At 51.9% G+C, this 16,399-nt stretch overlaps 1 protein-coding gene across 1 annotated transcript; it reads left to right on the top strand.

Moving 5' to 3' along the window:
• Window positions 1–653: 653 nt before the first annotated feature.
• On the top strand, window positions 654–16,064 carry ASTL (astacin like metalloendopeptidase). Its single transcript, XM_015073444.3, has 9 exons — window positions 654–705; window positions 1,358–1,483; window positions 3,365–3,426; window positions 4,735–4,825; window positions 5,761–5,878; window positions 6,642–6,823; window positions 10,937–11,018; window positions 11,117–11,271; window positions 15,485–16,064. Exons 1-9 carry the CDS (start codon window positions 654–656, stop codon window positions 15,883–15,885), a joined length of 1,269 nt encoding a protein of 422 aa, XP_014928930.2. The 3' UTR covers window positions 15,886–16,064.
• The last annotated feature ends 335 nt before the right edge of the window (window positions 16,065–16,399 follow it).

Below are 16,399 nucleotides of genomic sequence, written 5' to 3'. Positions count from 1 at the left end.
AGGTATGCAAGAGATCCCCCTTTCCACATGGCAGGCTTCTCTGGGGTGCTGGTTACGCCGGGCGTTCAGCGTGTAAACTTTTCCTGATCCCTACGCTTGTGATTGTCCGCTTATAAAAATTAGTGCCCTTTCCCTCCTCCCACAGATAGACTGTGGTGCCTCAGGGTCTCAGGCAGCTTTCCCATGTCTGCGCACAGGGCGGGGGCAGGAACGGGTCTCCACATATTGGAGGATGAGGTCCACGCCAGGGCGCCCACCTCAGCACCCTTCTGTGGTGTTCCTCTGCCCCCTGGTGGTGGGAGGGGACCTCAGAAGAGGCACACTCCCAAGTGGAACCCTCCCTCCCTGCAGGGCGCTTTGTGCCTGGATTCTTGCCTTCTTGCCCACTTCAGCCAGGCTGGGAAGGGTTGACTAGGGTCCAGAAGGCTCGGCCTGGGCTGGGGGTGGGGAACACACGTAGGGGTGGCTAGGGCTGGGGGTGGGGAACACAGGTGTGGGTAGGGCAGCAGGTGGAGTTGGTTGGGGCAAGGCTGAAGGTGGGGGCTGGAGACGCTGCTATTTAAGCGTGCGAGTAGGGGTGGGAGTGGCTGGCTTGTCCTTGCCTGGGAGTCATGCTCCCACTTGCTGCAGGGCCCGCGGGGGGCCACCATAGCATGAATATGGGAGGCCTCTGGCCTTGGGTGCTGGGTCTGGTCTCTTTGCCAGGTAAGTGGGCTGCTAGCCTGAGGAGTGCTGAGTAGAGGCAAGAAGGGTGTGGCTGGAGCCTGCAGGGATCTGAACAGCGCAGAAAATGGGCTCTCCAGGGATGTTCCCAGAAATCAGTTCCTAGGGGGCACCAAGGGGAGGCATCCTGAAGATCCTGAAAGCAGAGGGCCTGCCTGGCAGGAGGTAGCAGGTGTGGCCCTCAGGCATCCTTGTTTTGCTGGTCATGCCAGGCTTGCTTGATCTGAGTCTGATTTCCAGAGGTCTGGGCTGAGAAGGGAGGCATGGATGGGGCCGGGGCAGCTAGCCCGGGCTCACCCTCAGTGTTAGAGCCTGAGGTCTGGTCCCGCCTTTCCCTTTTGCTTCCTCCCCTATCTCATATACACAGCTATTCAGAGCCTGGGGCTGCTTTTTGGAACCCAGTGTTGGTCCCCTTAACGGAGCTCCTTCCTCCAAGTTGTCTAGGCCTTGCCATCAGCTTGGACTGAAGGGAGGCCAGGCAGTCTCCCAGGACTACTTTCTAGGGGTCTGCCTTCGCGAAGGGCCTGGCTGTTGTGGTCTGATACTACCCAGCCCCCACCCCCCCAGGCCCTGTTGTCCTCTCTCGCCAATGAGGGCACTTCGAGCATCATGGGTATGTGCCCGTCTGGGCCAGGTTTGATCCTAGGAGCACCCTCAGCCTCCAGCTGCTCAGAAGCCTGTGGAACCAGCTTCTCGGAGGGCCTCAACCCCGAGGGGACCCAGACATCCTGGGACAAGGACATCCCTGCGATTAACCAAGGTGAGGGCGCTGTGTCTTCTTGTGGGGTGGAGGGGCTACGAAATTGTCCACGTAGTGTGGTGAAAACCACGCAGAACACACGGATGAGCAGAAGGAGCTGGAACTGTGCCAGCTTACTGGGCTCTGGGTGAATAGCAGTTCCTCGGTCTATGGGCAACTCTTGAAAAGTCTATATTTCTGTATCTTTTCCGTGAGATCGTTGCTTTCATAAGAAGGGAGGAAAGCCTACGTTTTTAAAAATGGCCCGATAAAAACGTGGGTCTTCAGATGCTCCAGCTGGTGTTAAACTAAGTCATCAGCGGATGTTTGAAAAGATGTCAGCCACCTGGTGCAGGATAGGCTGCAGGTGTGAGGGTATGAGCTGGGCTATAGACACAAAGAGGCATGAGGCCCATGGCCTTCCTGTCTGGGGATCCCCGCTGAAGAAAGGGAACGTCTAGGGGCGCCTGGGTGGCTCAGTTGGTTAAGCATCCGACTTCAGCTCAGGTCATGATCTCGTGGTTCGAGTTCGAGGCAGCACGGAGCCTGCCTCAGGTTCTGTGTCTCCCTCTTTCTCTGACTGTCCCCCACTTGTACTCTGTATGTGTGTGTCTCTCTCAAAAATAAATGAACGTTAAAAAAAAAAATTAAAGAGAATGTATAGATAACCTGGAATGAAGCTGCGGGGGTGGGGGGAATACTGGAATTCGGGTGTTGGAGCCGAAGTGTTGGGGGGATGGGGGGGTACTTTGGAGGGATGGGGATCTCCCGAACGTAGCGGCTACCCTGTGGTCTGAACCGACTTGGAGCCCCGGAGCTACGGAGCCTCAGGGCAGTGCGCGACCTTTTGGTAACAGTGACTGGTCTGGAGGTAGCCAGAACCCATCTGAGGCTTCCCTGGCATTGATTTTGAGCTGCCATGGATGCTCTCAGCTCGGGCTGCTGGAGCCCAACTGCTATCCGAGAGGCCCTTTACCGGGAAGCACACCCCAGCCCCAGCTGCCGGGAATGTGGGCCGCTAAGGCCTCGCAGCTGAAGGCCCTCTGCCAGGGATGCTTGGGAAGCCACTCCCTCCCCTGCCCAAGGTGGCCCGCCGTGACTCCTGTGGGCCACGGGTCAGTCCCCTGCCTCAAAGTGGAACAAGTCTGTGGTGCCATTTGGGGTCCAGAGCTCCTGTGGGATCAGACTGGGGCTGCACCCCGGCGGAGTCGGGGTGTTCCCCAGCACCCCTCAGTAAATCGCTTGCAGGTGCCTCCCCAGCCCAGGCTCTACTTCTAGGGAACCCGACCTAAGGTACCGCCAGGGTGCCAGACTCTCCTCTAAGACTCCTCACGGGGCGGTGGCAGAAACGGAGGCTGGAGACAGAAGCAGAGACTAGCTGAGATGGGGGGGGGGCGGGGGGAGCCAGACTCAACCGGATCCAGACTTCCCTCCCTTCTGTGGTGGCGTGAGCTGGAATTTCACTTGTCCCCGCAAGGGTCCTGAATATCCTACCAATCGGCGGGCATTAGAGGGGGGACGAGGTAGGACAGGGGGGTCCAGGGCATGTTCCTAGAGTATGGCCTGTGCTGGAGAGGGGGGTGAAGGAGACAGCTGGAGAAAAAGTCTGCTTCTGATTAGCAGAGAGGTTCAAACGCAGAGGGAAGCGTGTGGGTGGCAGGCGCTCTGGGCCGTGTTTGAGCAAGGGAGAGATGTGACTGGGCCGAGGGGCCATATATATTATGTAGAGGGGAGACTCAGAGGGGCCGTGTGACTAGCCTGAGGCCACACAGCCTCAGGGGCCCAGGGAACCTCCAGCTTCAGAGTCAGGAAGGACAGACTTTGGGGTTGCTTCTGGGGCCTGTCCTTAGAGTCTGGATTCTGGGGGGCATGGGCTCACACACTCCTTCCCTTCCTTCCCAGGGCTCATCCCAGAGGAAACCCCAGAGAGCAGCTTCCTCCTCGAGGGGGACATCCTCCGGCCGGTGAGCAAGCATACACATCTGTGTACATCACGATGTTGTTGGAGGCCTTTGAGCCCAGCCTCTGGTGTCATGGGGGTGTGACGTGTGAAGGACCTGTCTCTGTCGCTCGTAGCTTGATAGACACCCCCCCCCCCGCCCCCCTTCTTGCTAAAGTCACAGTGAATGTTCCACAATTAGCCAGACTGAAGGGAAAAGGAGGGAGGGTAACTTCTACAGTGGTAACAGCAATCAGCCTTGGAGGGCTTCCTGAAGGAGGGCATTTGAGTCCTCAAGATCCAGCTTGGTACTGTGCCCAGGGGAGGTGCTCAGAAAGTACTGGAATGAAGGAAGAGATGAGCACAGATCGGCAGAGGGGCTGGTGGGGCTGTAGGGCGGTGGTGGTCGTGCACACCGGGGTGGTGGCCACGGTTTGGGGAGGTAAGGCAGGGACCCCATCCCCGTGGGAGGTGAGGGGTGGAGTCAGAAGGCTGGGTGGGAACTGGGGTGACTTTGCCAGAAGACTGGGTGGGAACTGGGGTGGGAACAGGGAGCCGAGAATGCACGGTGTTCAGGGGAACAGAGCCATGTTTTAGGAGACTGGGAGGCAGAGGTGCCCAGACCAGAACCGCGACCTGGTGACAGCAAGACCCTTCTGGGGTTTGGTGACCGCCCACTGAGGGCACAGCGTGAGGCTGGGCTGCAGAGTCAAAGGCTGGGGCTGGGCGGGAGCCCTGGGGGTGGGGTGAGGCCCCTGTTTCCGGTTATTCAGTGAGGCCGGGGTAAGAGCGGAATCCAGCGAAGCCTGTGGTAGCCAGTGGGGCAGGACCTGCTGGGCTTCCGTGAAGCCCGCGCCTCCCAACGGTTTTGGTTGCTAGAAGAGTGGAAAGAGGAGCTGCTGAGGCCAGGGGTGTTGCCTTAGCATGAGCCCTAACATTCAGGGACGTTCGGCTGACCGCTGTGTTTCTGGAAGGATGGGGCTGCTGGTGGGCCCTTGAGCTCTTTGGAACTAGGCCCCTCTGGGGAGCTGGGACGCCTCGTCAGCCTCGTTGGGAACAAGTAGTTTTGTTTTTCTGTTGGATACAATCGGTAACAAGTTCTGTTGTGTGGAACAAAGGGTGGTGGTGGTCACCACGGCTCACCCAGCAGGCCCCACATCTCCCACCGCTCTGTCCTGTTTCTGATGTCCTCCTCACCCTCCTGGACCTGTGTCCTGCTTCTCACATCTTTAGGGTTCTTATGGCCTGAGATTTGGCACCATTGGGGGCAAGACGCCAGGCTAGTCCTACCCCAGGACTCCCCAGGGGTCCCTGAAGTGCCCTCTCTCTTCAGAGTCCCTTGCGGCTGTTCTCAACTACCAGCAACAAGTGGCCCAAGAATGGGGAGGTCGTGGAGGTCCCCTTCCTGATCTCCAGCAGATACGGTGAGTAAGCACGTGCTCTGGGTCCTGGGAGCCGTGGGCCTCCCTCCGGCCCCGGCCCCTTCCTCCCCGTGCAGCCTGGGCTCCTCTCTGGGTTTCTTCCCTCTGCCTCTCCTCACGGATACCACCAAAGAGCCTTTCCACAAGAAGCCCTTTTATTCCCGGGAGCCTCCTGAGCTGGGAGGGCCAAAACCCCAGAAGAGCTGATGGGGGGACAGCCAAGGACTATCTGACCCATTTCAAGACCAGTCCATGGGGCGCCTGGTTGGCGCAGTCGGTTAAGCGTCCGACTTCAGCCAGGTCACGATCTCGCGGTCCGTGAGTTCGAGCCCCGCGTCAGGCTCTGGGCTGATGGCTCAGAGCCTGGAGCCTGTTTCCGATTCTGTGTCTCCCTCTCTCTCTGCCCCTCCCCCGTTCATGCTCTGTCTCTCTCTGTCCCAGAAATAAATAAACGTTGGAAAAAAAAAATTTAAAGACCAGTCCAGAGGACAGGGACCTACCTAAGGTCACAGAGCTGGGGCCTGTCTGGGACCCAGCTTTCTCTACCTCCTCCCTGAGCCCCAGGCTACCCCCTTTTTTTTCTTAATTTTTATTTTTGAGAAAACATAAATTTATGTTTTGAGAAAACATAAATTTATGCGGGGGAGGGGCAGAGAGAGAGCGAGAGGGGGGAGACAGAATCCGAAGCAGGCTCCAGGCTCTGAGCTGTTGGCACAGAGCCCGACGCAGGGCTCGAACTTGCAAACTGAGAGATCATGACCTGAGCCGAAGTCGGATGCTTAACCAACTGAGCCACCCAGGCACCCCTACCCTTTCCTGACCTTCCATTTTGGAAGAGGGATTTGAAGCTCTGTGCTCACCCTGCAGGCAGACTCCCAACGGGTCACAGGGGCTCTGGGGTCTTGGTGGGAGGTTCAGCCGGGGTGTTGCCTCCCCAGATAAAGCCAGCCGCGACATCTTCCTAAAGGCATTTGCCGAGTTTGAACGCTTCACATGCGTCAGGTTTGTTGCCTACCAGGGCCAAAGAGACTTCATTTCCATCGTCCCCATGTCTGGGTAAGTACTCCTGGGGGCGTGCGTATCCACGCATAAGCGCGCATGTGCAGGGGAAGTTCCTCAGCTTTCTTCTGCCTTCAGCCTGGCTTTACCTAGGCCATTCTCTAAAACCTATTTGGGGGCCTGTCTTCCCAGATCCAAAGTCCACCCTCCGCCCCTTGAGTGGTTTGCCCTATGGGAGTTAGACCTACAAATACCCAAGGCAGAAGGTGGAGAAGGAGGGGAATCAGGTGCTTGATGTCCCTTGCAAAACCCTCCTCTGGGGAGACTTCACGGTCTGGTGAATGGGGACAGCTTTCATGGGACACACCTGGCCTTGGATCTGGGTTTCAGAGTGTAGGAACCACCCAACACCAGGCAAGTGCCGTATCTTGCGAGGCTCTCCTGCCTTCTCTGTGGAAGCAGGGATAACAGCAATACCCATTTCCTAGCTTCTTAGAGACCTAAGATCACGTGTGAAAACTTTGACTTGGGGACCCTGGGTGGGGATGCTCATTCAATGAGCCGCTTCCGGTATCTGTGCTCCTATTCATGTCTACATCTTCCTTGTACCTCGGGTTGGTAATGGGTTCCAGTGTACCCATTTCACGGATGCCCAAGTGGTGAAGGGACTTGGGAATTGCAAACCTGGGACTAGAATCCGGGATGGAGACTACCCGTTGACGGTCATTCATCCCAGGACATGGGAGGAGGGGGAAGGGGCCTGGGTCTGCTCTGGATCTCTGGGCTGGTGTCTACCCAGTGTCCTCTCCTGGCCCTGCAGGTGTTTCTCCAGCGTGGGACGCAGCGGAGGGATGCAGGTGGTATCCCTGGCACCTACGTGTCTCCAGAAGGGCCCAGGCATTGTCCTGCATGAGCTCATGCACGTACTGGGCTTCTGGCATGAGCACTCACGGGCTGACCGGGACCACTATATCCGTGTCAACTGGAATGAGATCCTTCCAGGTAAGCCAAATCGTGCAGAACCCACGCTGGACCTGGGGGTCTTGGGGCGAGAGGGCAGCAGGCACTGGCCAGGGCCTGAAGAGTGGCCTGCCACTTTAGAAGAGGTTATCCATTTTTCCTACCTCCTGCTTGTCCACCATTGGGAAGGTGGGGCTCCTGCTTCTCTTTGAGACCTGGAGGTGGTCCAGCTACTGCTGCTCCGGGCCCTGAGCCTTCCATCTGCCCACCCAGAGTCATGCCTGAGTTAGGGAATCACTATGTTTGTGTCTCATTTTTTTTTTTTCTCATGAACACAACCTGGTACCTGGGGATGGAGTTGGTGGTATCCTTTGACCCTTGTTCATGGTGCACTCAACTAGCAGTCCTTCATGTGCCAGATGCTGCTGTGTGGGGCGGGGGCAGGGCTTGTGTGCCCGCTGCAGGGGCTGAGCCGAGACCGAAGGCCTGGAAGAAGTGGACTGTGTGTGCCAAGTCCCAGACGCAGGAGGCTCCGCCCTTGTGAGATGGGCACCAATGGGCCTGCGTGATAGAGGAAGCACAGGGGGGCCATGTCCTGACAGGTGGCAGGGGCAAAGCCGAGGCTGGTCTGGGAGTGGGCCACTGACTGTGTCGGATGCTGGTGAGCAGGAGCTGTGTGCTGGCCGTGGTGCTGAGTGCTGGGCCTCTGACCCCCGTGATGGTGGGATCCCACCCTTGTTGGGGGGACAGCCTGATTCAGGGAACGAGAAGAGTAGAGACAATCCCTTCGTGAAAGAGGGAAGCAGAGGAGATACAAGATAAGGGGTTTGGTCTAGAGGAATGGGTATAAAAGGGGAAGGGTTCAAAGGCTTCCTGTAAGTGGAGAACTTGTGGCATGAGCACTTCCGGTGTTGTGGAGGGAACCAGGTGAAGTAGGCAGGGGGCTGCTGCTCAAGAGATCCGCATTCATGGAGCCCCAGAGAAAGGGTGTTCTGGGGGAGACTTGGGTAGCACCTGATAATGAGAGGAGGGATGAAGCTTGAGATCAGAGCTTAGTCTAAGGAAGGGGGTGATGATAGTGACTGTACCCTGAAAACAGAGACTATAATCCTTCCAAGGGCTCATGGAATACTTGCGAAAACTTACCATATGATAGAAAAATATCAAATTTGAAAAAGTTAATTCAAGTGTTTTGTTGGTGATGTAAAATGCAAAGTAGAAAATAACAAATCAAAACTGAAAACTTCTTATACTTGGAAGTTCAAGTCTAAAAAAACAACAATAATCCTCTCTTTTAGTTCCAAGGTTAAATTGCAGGAGTTCTTTAAAAAAAATCGTTAACACGTTAGAACTAATCATTCACAGCTAAGGCAACGTTCAGGGAAATTGTGTAGACTGAAATTCTTATCAATAAAAATAGAAAAAATTAAAAAAAATAGAAAAAATTAAGCATTTAAATCCAATTTAAAAAATAAAGGAAAGCAGGAGGGAATGAAATTAAAGACAGAAGTTAATGAATTAGAAAACCAACGACACTCATAAACTCAGCAGTGGTTTTCTTAACCATAAAACAGGTTAAGACACTAGGTACTCTAGTGGGGAAAAATTGTTTAAGAATGAAGAGAAATGAGGGGTGCCTGGGTAGCTCAGTCGAGCATTCGACTCTTGATTTCAGCTCAGGTCATGATCCCAGGGTTGTAAGATTGTGCCCCATATAGGACTCCGTGCTGAGCGTGGAGCCTGGTTAAGATTCCCCTCTCGCCACCCCCCCCCCCACCAATTAATAAAAAAAAATTCTAAAGGATGACGAAAAATGAGAATACATTTGTATTAGTTGATATGTGTAGAACAAACTAAGATATACAAACTAATAACTGTAATTGGGGGTGGGGAGCTGGGAACTTGGAAGATAGAGGGGGAGGTTTATCACATAGCTCAACATTTTTTTTTTGACTTTTATTTTTGTAATCCATTTTATTTTTTTATAATTTACATCCAAGTTAGTTAGCACATGGTGCAAAAATGATTTCAGGAGTAGATTCCTTAGTGCCCCTTACCCATTTAGCCCATCCCCCCTCCCAAAACCCCTCCAGCAACCCTCAGTTTGTTCTCCATATTTATGAGTCTCTTCTGTTTTGTCCCCCTCCCTCTTTTTATATTTTTGCTTCCCTTCCCTTATGTCCGTCTGTTTTGTATCTTAGAGTCCTCATATGAGTGAAGTATTATGATATTTGTCTTTCTCTGACTAATTTCGCTTAGCATAATACCCTCCAGTTCCATTCATGTAGCTGCAAATGTCAAGATTTCCTTCTTTGTGATTGCTGAGTAATACTCCATTGTATATATACACCATATCTTTATCCATTCATCCATCGATGGACATTTGGGCTCTTTCCATACTTTGGCTATTGTTGATAGTGCTGCTATAGACATTGGGGTGCATATGTCCCTTGGAAACAGCACACCTGTATCCCTTGGATAAATACCTAGTAGTGCAATTGCTGGGTCGTAGGGTAGCTCTTTTTAATTTTTTGAGGAATCACCATAGTGTTTTCCAGAGTGGCTGCATCAGCTTGCATTTCCACCAACAATGCAAAAGAGATCCTCTTTCTCTGCATCCTCGCCAACATCTGTTGTCACCCGAGTTGTTAATGTTAGCCATTCTCACAGGTGTGAAGTGGTATCTCATTGGGGTTTTGATTTGTATTTCCCTGATGATGAGTAAGGTTGAGCATTTTTTCATGTGTCGAACATCTGGATGTCTTCTTTGGAGAAGTGTCTATTCATGTCTTTTGCCCATTTCTTCACTGGATTATCTGTTTTTTGGGGTGTTTGATAAGTTCTCTGTAGACTTTGGATACTAACCCTTTATCTGATATGTCGTTTGCAAATATGTTCTACCATTCCATTAGTTACCTTTTAGTTTTGCTGATTGTTTCCTTTGCTGTGCAGAAGCTTTTTATTTTGACAAGGTCCCAATAGTTCATTTTTGTTTGTTTCCCTTGCCTCCGGAGATGTGTTGAGTAAGAAGTTGCTGCGGCTGAGGTCAAAGGGGTTTTTGCCTGCTCTCTCCTCGAGGATTTTGATGGCCTCCTGTCTTACATTGAGGTCTTTCATCCATTTTCAGTTTATTTTTGTGTATGGTGTAAGAAAGTGGTTCAGGTTCATTCTCTGCACGTCGCTGTCCAGTTTTCCCAGCACCACTTGCTGAAGAGACTGTCTTCATTCCGTTAGATATTCTTTCCTGCTTTGTCAAAGATGAGTTGGCCATATGTTTGTGGGTGCATTTCTGGGTTCTCTCTTCTGTTCCATTGATCTGAGTATCTGTTTTTGTGTCACTTTTGTTTTTTTGACTTTTACACCAGACGAATATATTGCCAGTTCAAAACTGTTTAATATCTTAAGGGTTTTTAAAAGGAAGAGGTGAGTGTACCCTAGAGGCTGGTATGGCAGGTTGTGGAAGAGGCTGGCGGGGCCTGGGGGGTGTTGGGAGAGCAAATACCCAAGGTATGGCTGTTTTTTCAGAGGCTCACTGTGAAGGGCAGGACAGCGGCTGGGGGAGGGAATCTTGTCCCTCTCGGGCCTGGGGGACCCAACTGATGGGGGAAATGGTGCTCTAGCCAGTGGGGGAGTGTTTCACTTGAACCTGGGGGATGGGTGCTGCTAGCCTGAGGCAGGAAGAACAAGGTGATCTGCTGGGGAGTGGGAGCCCAACAGCAGGTGATGGGCGAGCGGGTCTCTAAAGCTGGGTTGAAGGGTAGGTACTCTATCTAGCGGGTAGGGGGCGTCAGAGACCCTGCGTAGCATTTGACTTAGCGGAAGCTGTTCTGTAAAGGTAGATGCACACTGGTGAGCTTGACAGGGGACAGAAGCAGAGGGAGCTCTAGGAAGCTGTGAGGTCCCTGTGCTTCCACATCAGCTAGTGCTGGTCTGGACCCATCGCGGGGAGGACAGGAGTTGGCAGTGAAAGCACCAAGGAGATGGGGACCAGGGACTGGTTGGTACTGGGAGGGGGGCACATCTGGCTGTAGTATTAGATCTGTCAGCTCCGGTAGGGTACAAGTACCTCGAAGGCCGCTATCACCCCACCCCTCCCTTCCCTGCCTTCTTCCCTTATCACCAAGTTTTGTTGGTTTTGGCTTCTGTTTTTCCCAGGCTTTGAAATCAACTTCATCAAATCTCGGAGCAGCAACATGCTGGTGCCCTATGACTACTCATCAGTGATGCACTATGGGAGGTGAGGACCCCCTTTCCTTTTCTACGTTCCTTCCTTCTACACTGCCCAGCCAGCCCCCGCTGTGATCTGGATTCAGGTCCCCACCTACTGGGTTTCAGGCTTGCCTTCAGCCGGCGTGGGCTGCCCACCATCACACCGCTCTGGGCTCCCAGTGTCCACATTGGCCAGCGATGGAACCTGAGCACCTCGGACATCACACGGGTCCTCAGGCTTTATGACTGCAGCCCAAGTGGCCAAAGTCCCCGTGGGAGAGGTGAGTGACTTGAGAAATTGGAAGGATCCTATATTGAGGTGGTGTCAGTGAGGGTGAAGTGGGGGACTGAGGCTGCAGGACAAAATCACTGGGGTTACCACAAGACATGTAAAACAAAATATGTGAAAATGATCACGTAGGATTAAGAACCCTTAGGAATAGAAGTCCCTTTCTTAACCCTAACATGAGTATCTTCCAAAAACCCAGAGCAAAAATCATTTTTAATGTTAAAGCACTAAACTCAGGACCAAAACAGGTTTTTTTCCACTGTTGTCCCATCTATTCCATACTGTAGTGAAGGTCTTAGCCATTGTAGTATGGCAAGAAAAAAAATTAAAAATCTGAGTATTGGGAAGGAGGCAAAACTGTCACTATTCACAGACGATGATTCTCTACATTGAAAGCAACCAAACCTATTAAATTATTGGAAGCAAAAGGATGTTAAAAGGTAGATGTATAGAAACAGAATTTCTTTTTTTTTTTAATGTTTATTTTTGAGACCGCGAGTGCAAGTGGGGGAGGGACAGAGAGAGAGGGAGACACAGAATCCGAAGCAGGCTCCAGGCTCTGAGCTGTCAGCACAGAGCCTGACGTGGGGCTCGAACTCACGAACCGTGAGATCATGACCTGAGTCGAAGTTGGACACTTACCTGACTGAGCCCCCCAGGCTCTTAAATGAGACACAAAGCAAGCCATAAAACTGCAAAGATTCATAAATCCAACTACATTAGTAACTACTCTAATATACTATATAACTACTACTTCTGTAATGACATAATAACTACTTATCAAGACAAAGTGAAAATACAAGTTACAAATCAGAACTCTTGCAACCCTTAACTAACTGTATCTAAAATACATGACATATATTACATATTAATATATAATAATAAACACATGCTGAGCAAAATACAAAGCAGGAAAAAGGGCAAGAGACCTAATGGGGGAACAAAACCAAATGGGAAATAAACACAAGACCATCAACCTTATTCATAATTGAGGAAATGGCAAGTGAAGACCACAGTGTTACCACTTTTTTACCCCTTAAATTGGCAGAAATCTAAAAACTTGATAATACCCGATACTAATAAGAAAATGGAGTAATGTCCTGTCCATACCCTGTGGACAGGAGTATAAATTGCTACAGCCACTTTGGTGAACAGTTTGACTTTTTTTTTTTATTCTTTTTTTACTTTTTAGAGGGTTTAATTGACTTGGCCAATGTCCCATAACCAGTAAGTGGCACGTGAGCACCCCCCGAGGTAACCATGGCTCTATGCTCTCTTTAGGGTTGCCTAGTCTGGAAATTTTACGTAAATGGAATTATAGGATACGTGATCTTTTGTGACTGGCTTCTTTTACTTCATGTTTTCAAAGCTCATCCATATTGCAACCTATAGAAGCACTTCATTATTGTCAAATGATACTCCAACTTGGATGGATGAGCTACGTTTTGTCCGTTCATCAGTTGAAGGACGTTTGGGTTACTTCAACTTTCTGGCTATTATGATTCACGTTACCACGAATGTTTGTTTACAGGAACTTATGTGAACCTATGTCTTTTCCTTTGGATATATGCTTACGAGTAGATTGCTGGGTCCTAGGGTAACTCCAGATTGAATTGCTAAATTGTTTTCCGAATTGGTTGTATCATTTTTCACTCTCACAAGCAGCGTACGAAGGTTCCAACTTCTCCATGCCCTTGCCAACACTAGCTATTATCTATCCTTTTATTTCTATCCTCAGTGGGTATGAAATGGCAGCTCATTGGCATTTTGATTTGCACTGCATACAGACGATTGGCCATCTGTACATCTTCAAAGAAGTGGGTTTTGATCCTTTTACCTGTTTTTCATCTGAGTTATCTTTCTATTGCTGAGTTGAAAGTGTTCTTTGTGCATTCTAGATACACGTCCCTTATCAGACCTATCATTTGCAAATATTTTCTCACATTCTCTAGGTTGATGGTGTCCTTTGAATGCAAACATTTTTAATTTTGATGGGGTCCAATTTACCTGTTCTTTTACTGTGGTTTTGGTGTCCTCTCTGAGTAGCCTTTGCTAAGCCAAGTTCATGAAGATTTAATCCTAAATCTTTTGCATGTGACTTTTGCTACCCAGTTCTAGCACTATTTTTTTTTTGTCATTTATTTATTTTTTAGAGAGCATACACAAGTCGGTTGGCGGGGGCGGGGGGGGAAGAGGGAGACAGAAGTAGGCTCTGTGCTGAGAGTGGAGAGTCCAATGTGGGACTCAAACTCACAAATCATGAGATCATGACCTGAGCTGAAATTGGATGCTTAACCAACTGAGCCACCCAGGTGCCCCTCTGGCACCATTTCTTAGACTATTCTTTCCCATACATAATATTAAATATTACATACTTTTTGAAGTTAATAAGCATAATGTGGCAAGAGCTTTGTGGGTAACTATTGTTGAGGTTGGACTATTAGGAGAAATGAAATTGGGAAGTGGCTGGAAGGGGCTGTAGGTCTAGGGAAGGTTTACCAGGATGGTAGACATTCAAGCACGCTTGGATGCTGAAATAACCCAATGGAGAAAGAGAAAGGCTGGATTCAGAGGGCAGAAGGATGCATATCTAGAACATTTGGGTAGGAGATGCCCTTGGTGGATAGGTCTCCAAGGATATGTCTGAGCTTCGTTGGTCCTAATGAGAAGGAAGACAGGTGCAGACCTAAATTTGCATGTGGGTCTTGAGGTGCAGATTCATGCACTTCTGAGGGCTTTGGTCACAGAGAATGACATGAAGTCACCAGCCTCGAGGCTGGGAAGAAGGGGATGGATGTGAAGGGAAAGGGTGTGATGTTGCCGACTGGGCTGTGGGAGAAGGAACCAGCTAGAGATACCCTGCAGGGCTGTGGGTGGTGCTGGGGCAGCCAGGTGGAGGCATGGCATAGGTTGGTGACTTGGTTCTCCAGGACTGGGGTTTTGTGGGCAGGTGTGGCAGAGGAGACGGTGCTTGAGGCATAATTGCAGTGAAGTGTGTGGAGCCCAAGTCAGATGAGGAGAGCGGCCGGGACGTGAGGAGCTTGTAAGCAGGAAGACCTCGGCGTCCCTGCGCTCGAGGGGCTAGATCGTTGTGATATTTAAACAAGCGAGCTGGAAATATAGGCGTGGGCTGCCAGGAACCGAGACTTCTGCAGTGGTGGTTCCTGGTACTGACCAGGTCTGAGGGGGAGCAGGGAATGAGCTGTGAGATCAATGGGACCAGGGGGGAGAAGAGTCGCCGTTTGAAGCCGATCAGCTCTGATTTGGTCAGTATCTGGTTGTTTTTTTTTTTTTTAATTTTTTTTTTACCGTTTATTTTTGAGAGACCGAGCATGGGTGGGGGAGGGGCAGAGAGAGAGAGAGAAGGAGACAGAATCTGAAGCAGGCTGCAGGCTCTGAGCAAGCTGTCAGCACAGAGCCTGATACGGGGCTCGAACCCACAGACTGTGAGATCATGACCTGGGCCGAGGTCGGACGCTCAACTGACTGAGCCACCCAGGCGCCCCCCCCCCCCCCCCCCCGCCCCGCCACGGTCAGGGTCTGTTGATGGAAGGGTGGGCTCATCATGAAGCCTTCAGCGCCTGGGCAGGGGTGATGGGTGAGAGGCAGCACTGAGAGGGTGGAGGGGCCTGGCCAGATAACTTGGGCTTAAGATGAAGAGGTTTACAAAGCAGTGGGTGGCAGCAGTGGTCCAGGAGAGGCAGGGCAGAGCAAGGAGGGCCTGTCTCACTAAGGACATGGGCCCGACAGGGCTCAGTAACGTCCTCCTGATGCTCTGGGTTTGGCAGGTGGTTGCAAATGCAGGAAAAGTTCTGTAGGAGGCTTCAGACATGGGGTGGTGAGAGCAGGGTGTCCCTCAGTACAGAGGACCCCAGGAGGTGTCGGAATGGCGAGGGCTGCAGTGCTTTCCGCCCTCAGCTATCTGGTGGCTTGACCATCAGCAGCTCGGGGGTATGAGTGGGAGACCATGGAAGAGAGCCCGAGGGCCTTTGTGGTGGTGACTGAGGAGTTCTGTGGTCCTTGTCTTTAAGTGTGGGTTGAGACTTTGGGTCTTGAAAGCGTTAAGCAGGGGCGAGGCACGTTATCTCCGATGAGCTGAGCTATCCGTATGAACGAAACTGAAGGTCACTCTGGCTCTCTACAGCTGGGCCACATGTTTTCCTGCTGTGTTTCCGGGCCATAACCTCCTGTCTTTCCTGCTTCAGGGTTCCAGCCCCACAGCGACGGTAGGAGCCCTACTCCTGCTTCTAGACCATACCTGCAGCAGCTTCTGAAGGCATTGTCGGCAGAATCTGGGCGCCCCGACCCCAGTGGCTCCAAGGCTAGAGCCCAGCGCATTGTTGCAGGGCCTGGAGAGAGCCCACGTAGCTGGAAGCTCCCTGTGCTGAGAAAGTTGGGTGTGGGGGCCTCTGCAAAGCTGCTTCAGACCCCAGCTTCCTCCCTAAACTCCAGGCCTGGAACAGGCGTTCCTGGTTTGGCTCTAGAGAGGTCCTGGCTGGCCCAAGTGCCCTCTGTACCACTCACTGCTTCTCCGGAAGCAGAAGACCAGCCAGGACCCATCCAGGAGGCTTTGGGGAGCAGCTCTCCCAGGAGCACATGTACCTGAAAGTCCTTTCAGGGGGATGTGCAGAAGTTGAGCCTGTGGCTTCTGTCCCCAAGTGCGAAGGGCATCTCCGTCTAGAGTAGCCCATAGCCCCCTCCGGGCAGTACCCTGTCTTCCAGCCTCAATCTGGCCACCCTGTGTGAGGCCTGGGACTCTCCCTCTGCCCCTTTCTTCTCCATATGTTCTCCTAAGGGCTTCTAGGGACTAGGGGCTTCTAAGGGACTTCTAGGTTTATCCGGGGAAGGTAGGCCAGTCAAGAGCTGCCTGGTTCTGCCTGCTTTCAACTTCTGCCCTAGTCCCGGAGGCTGCTGGGAAGGGGAGGTGACATTCTCTAGGGCTCCAGGGCCAGGGGTCTGGAAAGGGGGGCAGAGGCAGGCTCCAGCCCTGAAGTCCCCTGGGAATCATTCTGTAGGTGAGTCACAGCCTTCCCAGCATGCTAAGGTACTGCCTCTGTCTCTCCCTTGGGCCAGGACTTGCAGGGGAGCCCATGGCTCGTGGGAGAAGTCTCCCATCCCTG

This window comes from Acinonyx jubatus, chromosome A3 (assembly GCF_027475565.1).
Source record: "Acinonyx jubatus isolate Ajub_Pintada_27869175 chromosome A3, VMU_Ajub_asm_v1.0, whole genome shotgun sequence".
Classification (NCBI taxonomy): Eukaryota; Metazoa; Chordata; class Mammalia; order Carnivora; family Felidae; genus Acinonyx; species Acinonyx jubatus.
This window is presented reverse-complemented; position numbering and strand designations above follow the sequence as displayed.

Excerpts from the sequence above, each read along its gene's own strand:
- ASTL (XM_015073444.3), top strand. The coding sequence starts at position 654 with ATGAATATGGGAGGCCTCTGGCCTTGGGTGCTGGGTCTGGTCTCTTTG. Across the intron at positions 706-1,357 it reads GGGTCTGGTCTCTTTGCCAG|GTTTGATCCTAGGAGCACCC; the intron begins GTAAGTGGGCTG and ends CGTCTGGGCCAG. Across the intron at positions 3,427-4,734 it reads AGGGGGACATCCTCCGGCCG|AGTCCCTTGCGGCTGTTCTC; the intron begins GTGAGCAAGCAT and ends CTCTCTCTTCAG.